General features: G+C 30.5%; 1 protein-coding gene across 1 annotated transcript in view; it reads left to right on the top strand.

The window, feature by feature from the left end:
• Positions 1–16,753, top strand: part of LOC112683728 (beta-galactosidase-like) — a gene marked incomplete in the record, with an annotated part of 44,229 nt that overhangs the window by 13,795 nt on the left and 13,681 nt on the right. The window contains 1 exon segment of the mRNA XM_025554884.1: positions 15,810–15,960. Coding sequence (XP_025410669.1) covers positions 15,810–15,960 — 151 coding nt within the window.

Genomic DNA, 16,753 nt, shown 5'->3' on the forward strand with positions numbered 1-16,753 from the left:
TTAAACTGAGATTTATTTATATTATATGTTTAACTAACATTTGTAAATATAAATAAGTTAATTCTAAAAATGTTAAGCTAATATAAATGTGATGGATTTTTTAGTGTCGATTCAATTTTTGGGTTAACTTTTTTTTTAAAGTTCCGGCGGAGAGAAAAATATCTGAAACACATTTCGTATTCAATACTAATATTTATACATATATATGCGTTCAGGAACGGCGCGAGGAGGTGGGCAATAGGGGCAATTGCCCAGGGCCTCGCGCCTTAAATTATAATTAAGACCCCGCGTTAGGTTAGGTTAGGTTAGATTTAACTGAATTTAAAATAATTTATTAATATAAATTATAAGACCCAACATTTATTTTGCCCAGGGTCTCACAAACTCTAGCACCGTCACTGTATGCGTTTTTTTAGAGAGTCATTTTCGATTTTAACTGTGCGCGTGTGCACGTGCGTGTATTTATACAAATTAAAATCAACCCATATAAATTCAGTTGATGATAGGAAGTATACGTGTTTTAATTGAATAATTTTATATGCTTCTTAGTTTATCATATGTTTACTGTGATCGTATCATAACGCGAAAATAAGAATTACATAATGATTAGTTATGAACAATTACAATAATAAATACGATTTTATCATATTAATATTCATGTGTCACAATTATTAATCAAACACTGTAATCTCTTTATTGTAATTACGAACCGGACAGTGAGTATCCAATTTTCGAAGAATTAAACCGATTGCGCAACGTTTATTGAAATATTATTTCCAGTTCGAGTAATGTAAAATAAAAAAAAAATTTAATCATCGATCGTCGGATGAACGATTTCAAATCCGCACGGAGTTAAATCACGTAAAGAGCATTTAAAAAGTATCGACACTTCCCGTAATATTTCCTATTTTCACACGTTCATATTTGCGAAAGTAAACGATTCGCTTCGGTTCATGATTGCCGCCGTAATGTTGGTGACGCTGAACGCGAAAATCCAATAGAGCCGGTGTTAATACCAAACGATACGGTAAATTCGAACGGAGTCGACCAGACTGGAAACACGTAAACGGTACGAAGTAAAAAAACAATCACAACGCTTTACTGTTGTGGGTGGGATCCGAGAGGAGGAGAGGAGATTAATATTCTCCGAAAATATTCGCGATACGAATAACGTGGTTACAAGGTGGTATACAGAGTACTGTTCGCAGTCACAACCACACAATCTTTGGGGGGAGAGGATTGCTACCCCCCACACCCAAAATCACGTTCCCGGACGCAGTGGTATACATACGAGAAAGGAGGGGGTGGTTCCGGGTTCAAACCCCTCCCAGGGCCAAAAAAAAAAATAAAATTGTTTTATTATTGATGACATGTAATATATTCGTAGTTTTATTATTATGCTTTGAACTTAAAATATACAACAAATATTATAATAATTAAATGATTATATTGATGGGCGTTTGAAAAGTTTTGTTAACTATGCTCTTTTTATATTCCATTAGCTATTAATTTACCGTAACGTAAAAGTAAACTGTAAACTGGTAAAAAAGTTGTATAAAATAATATCTATTTATAGCAGTTATTTATCTGTGCAACGAAAAATGATAAAGATTATTTTTGTTAACCCCCCCCCCCCAGAGCAAAACTGACTGTACGTCACTGCCCGGACGAAACGACGAGCGGTACGATGGCCGGGTTACGTAACGCACAGGTAAAAAAACGGTCGAACAGACGATGCGTCGGTTACGTAACGCACTGGACGGTAATAGTAATGGAAAGTGTGGATATGATGCGGTTACCGGTAGTGGGCGCAGCGGTTTCCCGACCGGTTTGAACCGTTCTGCGGCGAACGGACAAACAAACAGACGTTTCTCGACACGAGATCTAAAAAAAACACGCGCAATTCTTCCGACCGATTGCCCGCGGTCTCGAACCCGTGTCCCCGACGGTCAGGTATGTGTCACACGCAGTGCCGCATTAAGCTATGCGGTCGCCCTGGGGCCAATCAAAGTAAGCCGCCCTTAAAAAAATTACAATTGAAAATCATATACACCGCACTACAGTCAGTAGCGTATTAACAGGTTGGATAGCAGTGTACCGTGCAAGAGCAATACATTTACAAATTACTAACATCCTGTTATGTAAATTTTAAATAGCACATTATTATTTATGTTTATATTTTACGATTGTTAATTGTACCTCACGCGTAAATTTAAAAAATTACCAAATGTGACAAAATACAATCCGCTAGAACAAGTTCTTAATTCTTATCGCCTTGTAACTTGCAGCGCTAGTAGACTGCGGCTTTTTCGTGGTATTTAAGAACGAAATAATATGTTTTATAGTTATACAGCCATAAAAGAAAAATTATAATTAAATATTTTTTATTTTACGTTGATCCTCAAAAATTTTTCGCCCCCCCTCTTGCACGTATCGACCGAAAGTTAGTTTGTTCTATTTCCTTTTCGCTGAACGCGCTTCGAACGCAAAGTTTTGAACGCGCAACCGACAGACAAACGGTCTTCGGGATTTCACGATTAGAGTGCCAACGATTTGATTTTCGTGATCATTGATCCGTTGTATACTGTTCGGTATCGATCGTTGACGCACGTAGCGTACGTGCGTGTTCATTTTTATAGTCAAAGAATTAATTTTTATCTAAATTTTGTTTCGTTCAAAATCTATATGAAAATCTACAATCGCAATGCACAAGAGAAACGCGTAATGATAGAGCTTCGAAGCATCTGGATCAGAATTTCAACAAAATGTTTGAATTTTTTGTACAATTCCATCCAGGTGTATCGGAATTGCATGCTAAAAAAATAAACATAAATTGGAATGTCCGAATCGCATGCCACATCTTAGAGCGGTCTGTCCGAATTGCATGCCGTGTACCCCCAAGTTTGTTTATCATGCACTAATGTGTACAACTTAATCTTTATTTTTGACTTTTCTAAAAAATGTTAAAAAACGGATAAATAGAAATTGATTAGTATCTAGATTGAAATATTTTTATATCCAACTAAACATTGTAATAAAACGTATAAAACGATTGTAGTTACGGGTAATCATGTGAATGTATTTTACATTTTTACATGGCATTTCAAATAAATAATATTATTAAAATTTGATGGAGTTCTTTCGACAATATAAAATAATAATATTAATAAAGATGATAGTTCAATAGTTTATAATAATAAAATAAAATGTAAATATGGATTTATGGAAATGTTTACTCGGGTATAAAAATATTTCAATTTAGAAACTAATTAGTTTATCACTAAGCCATATCATAAAGAATTTAAGTCAAAACAAAGTTTAAGTTGTGCACATAAGTGCATGGTAAATACCTTTGTAGGTATACGGCATACTCCTCTAAGACGTGGAATACAATTCGGATAGGCCTCTCTAAGACGTGGCATTCAATTCGGACCGACCTCTCTAAGAATTGCCATGAAATTCGGACATTTTTTTTTTTTTTTTTTACTGCAATTTGGATACAACCTTCTATCTAAATCAGAACGGACAAAGTTTTATTTTTCAAAAGAAAAAAAAAATTTGCTGTGTTTTTGTTATATTTCTTTAGAAATATAAAACGTCTAAATCGGATTTAGATATTTAGGATATATAGAATTTATAGGGATTTAGTAAATCCCTATATTGCGCGTGTGGATACACAGGGACGGAAAATCACGGCTTGCGTCGCATTAATTAATAGTGAAATGCATGAGGAGGTCCGACAGAACGCACTCTAAGGTGTTTTTTACGGCATGCGTACGGAAATGTGATTTGTAATATCACGAGCAATACTGCTAGACACAGTGGCGCAACGATCACGAAGCAAAACGGTGCAGTGTCCCGGGGTCCTAGAGCATAGGAAGCCAACAGTGTTCTTAGATATTTCTAAGGCTATAATTCCTTAAAACAATTGACAATGTCGATGCGTATAACAGTAAATTCGCAAATCGTACGTGGTAATTCCAGTTGCATACGATCAACAATAATATAGAATAATAATACGCGCGACATGCAATACATTCATTTAGAGTAATAAATTGGATTCCCTTTTCACTAGGTATATCTGGTGATCGTCCGTTAATTATTTTTATTTAACGTGTCATAACAAGTATTTACATTAAAAAAAAAAAAAAAAACTATTAGATGTGTGTACTATGAATTTTTCTAAAAGATTAATATTAGCGAGTGTACTTACTGCACCGAGTGCCTTTCCTACGTAGCTACGCCTCTGGCTGGACAGATCATTTCGTGATCTGTGATGGTCGGTTACAAGCAGGACCGGCGAGAGGGTGGAGCAGGGAGGGCTAGAGCTTCGGGGCCCATACGTCTGAGTGAACCCGTCGTTTCGGCCTTGTATACAATATTTTTGTTGTGCCAAAGCATGTATAAGTGGTCTTGGTGCGTCTTGGTCAAATAATTGCAAAGGCAAGGGCCCAGAGCCGATCAACCCCAGGTCCTCAGAAGTTCTCGTCGGCCCTGGTTACAAGTACACAAGTTGGAAAAATACAATCACACTCGTCGAGTGACACTTATGCGCACGCAACGACACCGTGAGCAAATGCTATCCTGCAACAGTCCAGACGCTTGTAAACCCCTACATCGAATTTAACAAATTTTTATTTTTATTTTTATTTTTTCATTCATCAAAATGAAATATTATTTCAAGAAAATGTACGTTCGATTATCAATCAATCTTTTTAGATACAATTATCTTTATAATTCTTTGGTAAGAAATGGAAGAATCAAAAGGGAAAAAAAATAAAATTTTCCCAATATGGTTGTTACAATACGGACAAAGTGGCGTAATAGCATATTGTGCAATAATAATAACCTGTCACTGTGTACATTGTGATCATCAATTAAGATTTTTTTTTTTTTTTTGTGCGATCTTAGATAATGCTTTCCGAGTACATGATTGGTTTTTTTGTAATGTATAATTCTCAATATTGAAAGATTTATGTTGCATTATTTAATATTTTTTTCATTTCAAGCACAATTTCTTAGCATTTTTTGTTAATTTTGTTAATTTTGCTGCATATTCGTACATTATATTTACAATTTTATAATTTAAATTAAAATAATTTATAATACTAACTAAAGATAAATAATTAATTCGTTTTCTTGTTGTTTAATTATTGTCAATCAAATTTTTCAAAACAATTTATCGTAAGTAAATTGTAAAAGTTTAGTTTTTTTTTATAAATTACAGCTAGGTCTTTGATTTAACAATACAATATATTTAATAAGAATAATTTTGTAGGTATTATCTAAGAATATTTTCGATTAATTTTTTTATAGAGCATTTTTCGGTGCTTTTAGTACTTTTAAATCCGAGCCATGGCGGTTGATTAGTTATAATTTTTTATTGTTATCAATCATTCTATTAAGATTTCCGGACTATCTGAAATGACCGACGTAATTGTAAGCAGTGTGAATTCTACATTTAACTCCATAAATTTTTACGTGTAGGGTTACTCTATATGACTCTACTGGTCTTACCGTGATGCGTTTTTTGCTCTAATAATAAAATATCGACCATAAAAATTTTCCGAATATTCATTTTTTTTTTCTAATAGCAAATATTATCTAGTTAATACTTGTAGGATGTCCTTCTTTAAATCTGATAAATCATTGAAAAAAACTGATGAAAAATCAGGAATAATCAAATTATTATTTTTTTTATTTACTTAACTGTAAAAACACATTGACATAATTGTAATCGAATAAACTTTTATAATTTCTAAAATAAATCAAATCCAATGTTACATTCCATAATCTTTGGACTCAGATATAATATAACAAATATACCAGCAATACAAAGGTACTTATAAGTTTTTTAGAGTACGTCACACCCGCGTGTGTTGTCTTAACTTTACAAACGTATTACTATTGATTATAAATATTAGTATTAGTAGGAAATTTGTTCAATAGTTAAAATGTTATGCTGCTATAGCTTCAATATTAGATTAAACTAGTGGTGGTTTGTGCTATGGTGCACAGGAGCAGATGAACCACCCAAAATATTGTACAAAAAATTATTAAATTATTTAGTAAATAATTAGTAAATTATAATTGGTTATCAATTTGATTTATTTACAGACTAATGTGTATGATAACTTATAATTCACATAGTCTGTAATCAACAAAATTATTTGTTAAAAAAAAAAAAAAGTTTTTGTAGCTTTTCGTGTTGAGAAGAGTATATATTGATGATTAAATAATTAGCAGAGCACAAATTCGTTGTGCTTCGGGTAAACATACAAAAATTACATACATGCGTAGACATGTCGGTTACTAAAACATGGTCATTTGGAGCACAATCAATGTGTACATCGGACTTATTATTATTTTACATATTATTATATTACTTTTATCGTTCCATGTGTTGCGTCGATCGTGGAAACAATATTGTTTTTATGTTTCAATTAATTTATTTTTTTCATTTTATCATGACGGAGAGCTTAGATATATTAAGAAAATGTAATGTTGATAAGTACGTTGTATGTGCCTATACCCAGAGCCGCAATAACCTAGTCAAACACATGGGCCCATGGCCCCGGCCTATAAGAGGGACCCAATAATTATATTTGAAAAATATGTAAACAGCAAAAAAATAAAACCATTTTATAACAATAATTATTAATGGAGATTGAACAATAATTGATAGATTTAGTTTTGTACATTCACATTGTCGTACATCAATTTTTCATTTGCGGCCTATATAATTGAAATTCAAAATAGTTTGGTTACAATTGATTAAAGGTAGGATTCATTTGCAGAGTTCAGGCACGGGGGGGGCATTCATTTTATTTACACATGGGCCCAAATTAGTGTACTTGCGGTACTGCCTATACCTATAAAAAAATTGATATTTTTTTCTCTTCTACATACGTATCTTACAATTTTTTTGTGCACCTTTTTGTGTGAACCTTACGAACCCCCATTGGACTAAACTGACCTATTATCAAACATAATCTGTTATTTGATTGTTGATTTTTTATGGTATTTTAATTTGTAAACGAGTTGTGTGAATTTTCTTAATCAAAATTTCCTGTGAGACTTCAAATAAAATATATTAACATATATAATACGAGTATATAATGAGTATATAATAAAACATGTTATTTATCAGCATATTACATTTTTTCAATACCCATCCCCTCTGAAATGTTTTCCTGAGTTCGCTCATATTTTATGTCATAGGTAGAGGCCTGAAGTTATTGTCCTTTACAATTTAAAAATACTCATGCAAATATTTCCTTGAAATAATTGAAACATATTCGTAAAAAAAAACTGTTTTGAAATTCAAACGTAATTATAATAATATTTTATACGTTTATAATGGTATCATACACATATTTTATTAATGAATTATTAAAAATAGATCCGATGGTTTAAAAATTTAAATATTTAACGTCGTCGGTGTCTTGATTGTATTTCGATTTCTGAAACAATAATTTTCAATTATTAGCATACTAGTAATTTGTCTTATCATATACGAGTTGGATTGTGAAATCTACAAATCATGAAATATTAAATGCGTCATAATTAGAGATACCAAATTTCAAAATAAAAAATACCGGACCAAAACTATTATTCCATATTTGATGCATTCATTTATGTCGATAATTCCTAGTTTTATACAAATTTTAAAAAACTCGTATTCTTTTTTTATAAATTTTCATTAAAATCGCCCTTTTTTTTTGTATTTTGTCAGATGGACTTTTGGAGTTTAAACATAGTTTAATAAAAATGTAATATAAAACGTTTGCGATGTACGAGAGCCGAAAATAATTAAATTAATTTAACTTAAAACTAACAAATTCATTCCACATTCCACACAAGCAAATATTAAGTGAAGAACATAAACATAATATTAATTTTTTGAAATAAATGTCTAATGTCTATCAGATTCAAATTACAAACAAATAAGTAGCTCAGATGATCTTTTACGAATAGTTTAGTGTAGTTTTTATACACTTATTTATTAACACATGCAAGGGGTTAAGTGCAGATATATAATACTTCAGTATGATAATAGCTATACTTACATGCTACAATTAACTTAACACATGTAATTTTAATTGTCATATAGGATCAAAATTTAAGTCAAAATCAACAATTTTATTAAATATACTTAGGTAAGTGGTATATTGGTCTGCTAGTTATGTATTTACGTGTTCTGAAGGAATATAAAAACTTAATACATTCCTAGAATTAAATGCAGAGACTTTAAAACCAATTTGTAATAAGAACTGAGGACAATCTATCGTACTATTTATTAATTTATATATAAACACAATATTTACAACGAGAAGCTAATGTAACAAAATCAATACGAGTAGCCATATCTGAAGAAGATAAATTTAAAAAGTCCATTTTATATTCAAATATATGCATGAAATGTTTTTGAAGTTTATCAAGCTTTTCAATTTGACTAGACTGGGAGGAATTCCAAACCACAAATTCTAAGATAGACCAATTATTAAATACAGTGTTTGAGTAATGAATTTTCTTAATTAATTTAAATTAAAAAAATATTTATAACCTTTTTTAATTTCATTTCATAGAATTAATAATAAAACAATAGAATTATTAATTATGATGCGTACAAAATTCTAATGTTATAAGTATTTAGTTTTTGTTTCAAGACACCACTATAACTAAAGTTGTTCAGTGCGCGATCACTGTCCTGTAGTAGGTTTGGATATTATTATTTAATTTGTGTTTTTTGTACGCATGACGATAGATAACTATTCGCTATCGCTATATCGCTATTTATAACTTCTAAAAATGTAACAATCTTGAATGAAGAATATCATTACAAGATAACCAAAGACTACATGAATCGTATTGCGAAAGGCTACTATATCAACAGTGGTGCTCGACATTTAAGGCTTTTACTTTTAATTTATTTATATAAGACTACGAAGAAAAATCGACATTTTATTTGACTAATGGTTTTTTTTTAGATATTTTCTTTTTAGAGAACATATTTTGGGCTTAAATTATGACTTAATAAAATTATACATAATATAAATATAATATAGAAAATATTTTCTGAAAAATAACAATATGTCTAAATTCATAGTTACAAAAATAAATTTGATATAAATGTTGAAAGAATAACAAAATTAAAATTATAACTAAAAAAAAACAAATTTGTTCATTGTGGGCGATGGAAATCATTCTAGTTATAGAAGAAAATGCTGCGTAATTAGATTTATAATTGTTTAAATATAATATATTTTTGATTGATGACTTAGTTCTAAGTAAAGGAAAAAAAGTTAAAAAAAAAACTTAATAGCTTAGATTAGAAAAGTAATCCATTTAGTAATTTAACCATCGTGACGTGATTTAGAAACTACTACCAAAATTGAATATATTAAATATATATATTATTATTATGTAAAATAATTTTTTCTTCCATTATTTTTCTTTTCGTTGCATAGCAATTGTAATTCAAGTTGCCAAAGCGATATCAAACAATATTTCTTAACGCGATAATATTAAATTTTCATTAGTTAATTTCCGATTTTTATCTTCCACACGGATTTTATTTTTTCCTCAACCTTTTTTTAAATCACTTTTATTAGCAATAATAATGGCGTATGTCCAGAAAGTCAAATATGAACGAACTGTTTTGTTGAAACCGCAAGACAATTTGGTATCTTCCGATTACCCCGAAGTACCAGCTTTCATGGTTCTCCAGAAAAAATGTGAAAAGCCGGATATGTTTTATTTGATGTCCATGGAGTACCAAGATATATGGACCAAAAAGAAGAATGCATACTTAAATTCGTTTAAAAAAAAAACGAATGGAAGAAACTTTATAAAGGAGAACGCGACCATGATTAAACCAAGACACGTACGGCCAAAAGTTGAAGAAAAACCGCTGAAAAAGACAACGAAATACGATCACATCCAATCCAAGTATCATGTAACTAATCGTCCACCTCGGAAACAGTGTGAAATCAACCGATTGCCATGATACCTGTAAGTGTAGTGTAGGTACTTTGAATAATTCGCTATTTCATGATGATATTTTTTTGTATTATTTACCCGTTATTCTGCACTTGAACATTCTTAGCCACTAAACATTGAGATGATTTATTAGCAGTATTGTAGGTGCAAATGATGAAAGAATAAAAAGTGAAATATTATAACAAAATCTTGTTTTCCCTTTCCTGTATAACCACTATGTAACATGGAATAGATGTTTGTTTTCGCCAGAATCGCTAAATTTAATTAATTGTTTACGTGTAAGACCACGTCCACCCTAGAGCATACACAGACCGATCGGTCTGATCGTGTGTGCTCTTGTCGTGCGTTCTACAAATTCATCCAGTGTGGACGGTATGTCGAGCATACGCGAACCTTTGCACCGCATCGCAAACGTGTGCCGAATCAAATCGGTAAAACGAATCGGTCGGATCGCGTTCGTTGTGCGACGCAAACGTTCGCGCGTGCTAGACATACCGTCTGCACCAGATAAATTTGTAGAACGCATGACATGAGCACACACACTCGGTCTGTGCGTACTTTAGTGTATACGTGGTCTTACACGTAAACAATAAATTTAATTTAGCGATTCTGGCGAAAACAAATATCTTTTCCATGATACATAGTAATTATACAGGACAGGGAAAACTATATTTTGTTATATTATTTCAATTTTTATTCATCCATCATTTGGCCTTACAATATTGTTATTAAATTTTCTCGATGAAAAAGTCGCGTATAGTAGAATTAATTATCACTAGATAAAAACATTGCGTTGATCAGTTCAGGGAAAAATCAATATTTTTTGTATGTTAAAAAGCCGTTTTGAAAAAATTGAAAGAAGTAAGGTATTTTCGTGGCACAGGCAATTTCGTGATATTATTCGTTGAACGTTTAACATAATTTCCTATTATAAGACTGACTTGAAAATTACATTGATCTTTAACAACATAGTCGTTTTAAGGATCAATGTAATTTTCAAGTTAATTGTGTAATAGGGAATTTTACATTATACGTTCAACGAATAATATCAAGAAATTGCTTATGCCACGAAAATACTAGGAATTTGCCCCATTCATTATATTATATCACTGTTCATTATGAATTTCATCGAACATAAAAAATTATGGTTATGCTTTGCACTTCATCATGAAAAAATTGCAAATGTATAACATTGGTATACTATGAAATTTTTAAGTTATCATTAATATTTGCATTTAACTTGATGGTGATTTCGAGTGAGCCTAGAGAAGAGGCAATGAAAAGGAAACATTACTCGGTCAACGCGAAAAATTTTCGTCGCTTATTAAGTGCTGAATATTAATACATTGAAACGTCTTCTTGACGTAGCGAATCGTTCAACGTGCCTACACAACACCATTCACGCAGAGGATTCCCACTTCCCTTCTTGATACTTAAACTGTTATTAAGCCGGATTCACATGTAGCCGTGAAATAGTCGAGAGCACTACTACTAGACCAGCTGGTCGTTATCACTCCCAAGTCTGAACTGACAGTCATTGTAGCGGAAGTCGGAAACAACTAAAACCAGATAAGCCGCGATTACTCCAACATGACGTAGTGAGCACAACCGGTTTAATCACGAGCAAGTCGTGAGCATGCGCAAAACGAGTAGTATTCTCGCCCATTTCACGACTACTTGTAAATCCGTCTTTAAAGACATTTTCCCACGAATCATACATTATGTGTACGAATTACACAGCACGATAGTAGTTGACATTTTTCTTAGAAAAAAATTGAGGAAAAAAAAAATTTTAATTTTTTTTAAAATTCTAAATGTATAGTACTTTATAAAATTTTATAAATGTATTAAATGTTTAGAATCGATCAAAAATAAAACAATTTAAATATTCAATGTGTTTAGTGTTCTGTTAAATCTCAAACGATTTATTTATTTATTTATTTATTTTTCAATTATTCGTACTGAAGTAATTACCATATGCGTCCATACCATATGCGAGCCTAGACTGAACGGTTTACGGATTATAAAATACCGAACACGTCGTATTATAAATTACGTCTTGTGACGTTCTCTTGGCTCTCGAAACAAAAAATATTGATATTATAATATTTTTATAAGAATGATTTTGCGTGAAAATATTATGATAGGTTTTACATTGATATTAAGATGTATATTTATAAAAGAGTGGTATTTTCGATTAAACACGAAATATTGAAAAATAGTTTATCTATGAAATTGAAATTTGGTAGATATGTATCATATAAATAGAAAATATCCGCTATTATCGGGTTAGTGAAATTAAACCCTTAATGGCATTTAAAGGTTTAAAATGGGTATAATGGAAAACGTTATTTGTTGGTGGAATTTATTTGAAATTTAGCATATATATTTTGAATGAAATATCTCTTACCCCATTATTCATTATTCAATCCTTAAAGGGGTTAAAAGCGGTTATTAAATTTTAATTGATTTTAAATTACTCTGTGTAATATAATCAAAACAAAGTAACGTAGAAGAAGTATTTCTAAAAGCCAAAATTATCATATGAGTTGAGTGCAGAGTGCACTATGGCCCACAAAAAATATATCGAAGCTTTAGATAAAATACTTCCGAATATTATAAATTAAAATTGACTTATAACTTATCGGTGGAATTCAGTTAGTTATATTGTTAGTTCTATTGGCTGGGGATTTCATCAAACTTTGTCTGCTGTATCACACGGAACATGTGCAGCCGAAATCCAAGCCTACTAAAAATCTTCATTCTTATGGTGCAAAGTTAAGGATGCATACTTGAAAGTGAATATGTATATTAAAATATGAATCAGTGAACCCTTTTTTAGAAGTCTATGATGCTGTGCATTATCTTTTAAAGTTTTTTCACTCACTCGATCCACCTAGAATTCCACCTCACATTTTGCATCTGAAAATTAGTGCGTTGAGCATTTTACTGTGTAACCTTAACCATCCTAAGCAATGTAATGAAACCAGGCTTCAGGTGAAGGCACAACATAAACATAGGCAACTATTATTACCGGCGTAAATTAAAAACATGTTGTTTTTGTTCCATGGATTCTTTTTATACGATCAGATTACCAAAATCAATTTAAATGTCTCCAATTTCGAGTGAAATTATGTTATGCAATGACAATTATTAAGACCCAAGGTCAAAGTTTAAAATTAATTTGCATGGACTTTAAAACAGAATGCACCTCTCATAGACAACTATACATTGCCTATTTCAAAATAAGTTTATCTGATATTCTATACATCCTGCAGCCCGAAAATAAAACTAAAAATTTGGTTTATAAAGAAAACAAAAATAACTTAGTAATATAAGATTTTATAACCACAATGAATATTAATTAAGGCTCGATAAATTCAATTTTATAAATATTTTCTCTTTAATTATTTCATGTTTATCATTGAAACAAATAATTAAAATATTTTAATCGTTGTATAGAAAAATATTATATAAAAAGGCTTTAATTTCATATTGAGTTACATTCAAAAAGAGTTACACTCAAAATGTTTTTTTCATGAGAAATGCCGAGTTTTTTTTAAATTTAAATCTTTTAAATTAGCTATATATTACATTTATATACGTATGGATTAATGACCTAGTCATGAAATAAATACATCTGAAATATTTATGAAATACTATTATATTCTAATTAACGCTACAGTATATAATAACCAAACTTGAATTTGCTTCAATTTTTAAATTTACTATTCATCAAATTTTTTTTTTTTTTTTATAACACATGCCTTGGAAACTATGGGCCATTGGCTACAAAATTTACATATTATAGGTAGGTACATTATATTTATAATATATACATTAATTTTTTTTTTTATAAAGTTTTATAAAGTTCTGTATCCCTTAGAAATTTAAGAATGTTGGTTGTATCGACGTTGAGGTTTTCAGCAAGATGGTGAGTTATGTTGAATTTTTGACGATGTAATTCGTATTTTCTGCAGTCGGTGAGGATGTGTTTAATTGTCATAGGATCTTTACATTTCAAGCACGTGGGTGGGTCTTCTTTCTTCATTAGGTAGGTGTGGGTTAATCTAGTATGGCCTATTCTGAGCCTATTGATTACTACTTCTTCTTTTCTGGTGAGTGTGTTGTTTGGCCAAGGGAGAATATGATTTTTAATTTCGTTTAATTTGGTGTTAGATGTTTTCCATTCGTTTTGCCAGATATTGAAAATTATTTTTTTTATTATTTGTTTGATGTCGGTTATTGAATAAACTTGACATGGGGTTGCGTTTTGTGACTCAATAGCCTCTTTGGCAAGTGTATCAGCTCTTTCATTTCCGGTAATATTTGTATGACTTGGTATCCAGATTATTTTTACGATGGTGTTTTCTTTTTGTAGTTTATATATTTGGTTCTGTATTATTCTTGCAGTCTCGTTTGGTCTAAAAGAGTTTTTTATACTCATGAGGGTGCTAAGGGAATCACTAAAGATTATCGCTTTTTGAATATTTTTGTGGGTTTTGGCTATTTGACATGTCATTTTGTGTGTTGGGTATTGATTTAATTGTAGATTTGTTGTATGCTAGGAGTTTTTCGTTGAGGGATTTTGGGGTATTGGTTGGAGACGCGATATTGTTGTCGTGAATATTTGATTGTGAGTTAATACGCGGATGCGTATTGTCCCCTACGGGCGTTTGGCTCATTGTTAAAAATTTAGCGCGTTTTATATCATATAATTGTGGAAGAAAACATAATTGTTATTACCTGTTACATGTATAAGACTCGTACTACTTGCTATCGGAAGCTATAAATGCGGGTGTGATAAAAAGCGGTACACGTGTTGCTCAGACGGAGGTCAAACACGAACTGTTCATCAAATTTACTTACTTACTATTTATGTTTTTATATTTAACACGATCTTACACGGACAATTATCTTATAATCACTTAATTGCTTTACTGTAATGTTTTTAACGAAGACAAAATAAAAAATTAAGGTTAATATTAATCTCAATACTTTATGGCAATGGTTCATTGCTAACCTTCGTGTATTTATATAAACTATTTAATCTCTATTTGAAACTATTGATTTTCATTGTTATATTATTACTTACATATTATTCATAAAATATTTAATATATTATTACTTCTCTTCATTGTTAATTCTTTGAAAAACTCTTTGATCGGGTGAAACTCTACGGTTATGTGTTGTAAAGGAACGGATGAACTATATTGTTTAACTGGTATCTTGAGTTTGAGACCAATATATCCATCATTCTCGAAAAAACGATTCTGAGTGACTATAATCGTTCAGTGCGCCATTATTGCACAGTTCAATTTCAGCAATACCATTAAAAAAACCATCGCAAAATTCGTAGAATACAGGCCTGTAGCCAACGGGTTGGACATAGATGGAACATAACCCATGGACCTAATTATAGCCTCCCCCCATCAAGTATTATATGTGCATAAATACTATGTAGTGATATGTTATGTACTAGGTATTACACTTCAATGCTTGATAATTGTATTGGCAGTAAAAGCACTAGTCACTGCAATATGTTATATTAAGTTATGATAAGATTGTTATAATTAGATTTCAGATAGAAATTTACAGCAGAAATATCATTTTTAATAATTTAAAAATATTATAAACATTTCTTTTTCTAATGTCCTTAGTTATTCCAACTTAAACATAAACTTCGATTCCTTTCTATTAGTTAGTATAAACTAGAATAAACTTTTTTTAATAAAATTAACAATATAGTACCTAAATGACATTTTTTTTATTGATAAGAATTTTTATGTTTTTCAATTTATTTTTAGTTATGTAGAATGGAGTTTTCATGAACCAACTTCAGGTGTATACAATTTCGAAGGGCAAGCAGATTTGGAGCACTTTCTGACGGTATTAAAAGAAGAAAATATGTTAGTACTTCTTAGACCTGGACCGTATATATCAGCTGAAAGAGATTTTGTAAGCAGACTAAATTTATTTACGATTTATCTCGTATATAGTTAAATGACCTAAATAAGACGAAAATACCGACGAAACTGTGGCGTAGAATTTTAACATAAAAAGTTATCAAATATCAAAATACGTAAAGCCAATAGTTTATAATAGTTTATCATAATTTTTAGTTAAATTAATAATTAGAGTAATAATTAACTATCAATAATTTAAAACAATATTTTATGATAAAAACCCAGAATTTTATGTAAAAAATATTATCAAATATGAAAACTCATGCTCACAGCTACTCAAAAATATGCAAAAAATAAAAGAATAAGTAAATAAAAAAAATTCTTTATGTGCAAAAAATATCATAAAAAATTCATGTTATACCATTTCATACCATACCTATAGTTCAATTATATTAATGCAAAATTAACAACAAAAAATATTGTGGGACGTGTATCAACACAAATTAACAAATTTTCCTAGATTTACAAACTTGAAATTTCTACGATTCTCACGCATCATAGATTTATAATTAGAATATTTAGAAAAACTTATTTTTGCGTTACAAGAAACTTTATAGATGCGTGTTTAAATTAAGTCATTTTTTCTTTTGACAACCCTTCAATAGCTTAATTTTTGTAACATATTTATCTATTTAATACTCTACACATTTTAACACCTTTAGTATTTTTTCAATACTTACAATAATTTAAGGTTAGGTAATTCTATGTCTATCTCTTATTCAATGTATCGTATTTCAACTTTTCGAACTAATTTGAGATTTTCTCTTAGATTAGTGTCGGGTTTT

The sequence above is a fragment of the Sipha flava genome, unplaced genomic scaffold (assembly GCF_003268045.1).
Source record: "Sipha flava isolate LNK unplaced genomic scaffold, YSA_version1 233_pilon_pilon, whole genome shotgun sequence".
Lineage (NCBI taxonomy): Eukaryota > Metazoa > Arthropoda > Insecta > Hemiptera > Aphididae > Sipha > Sipha flava.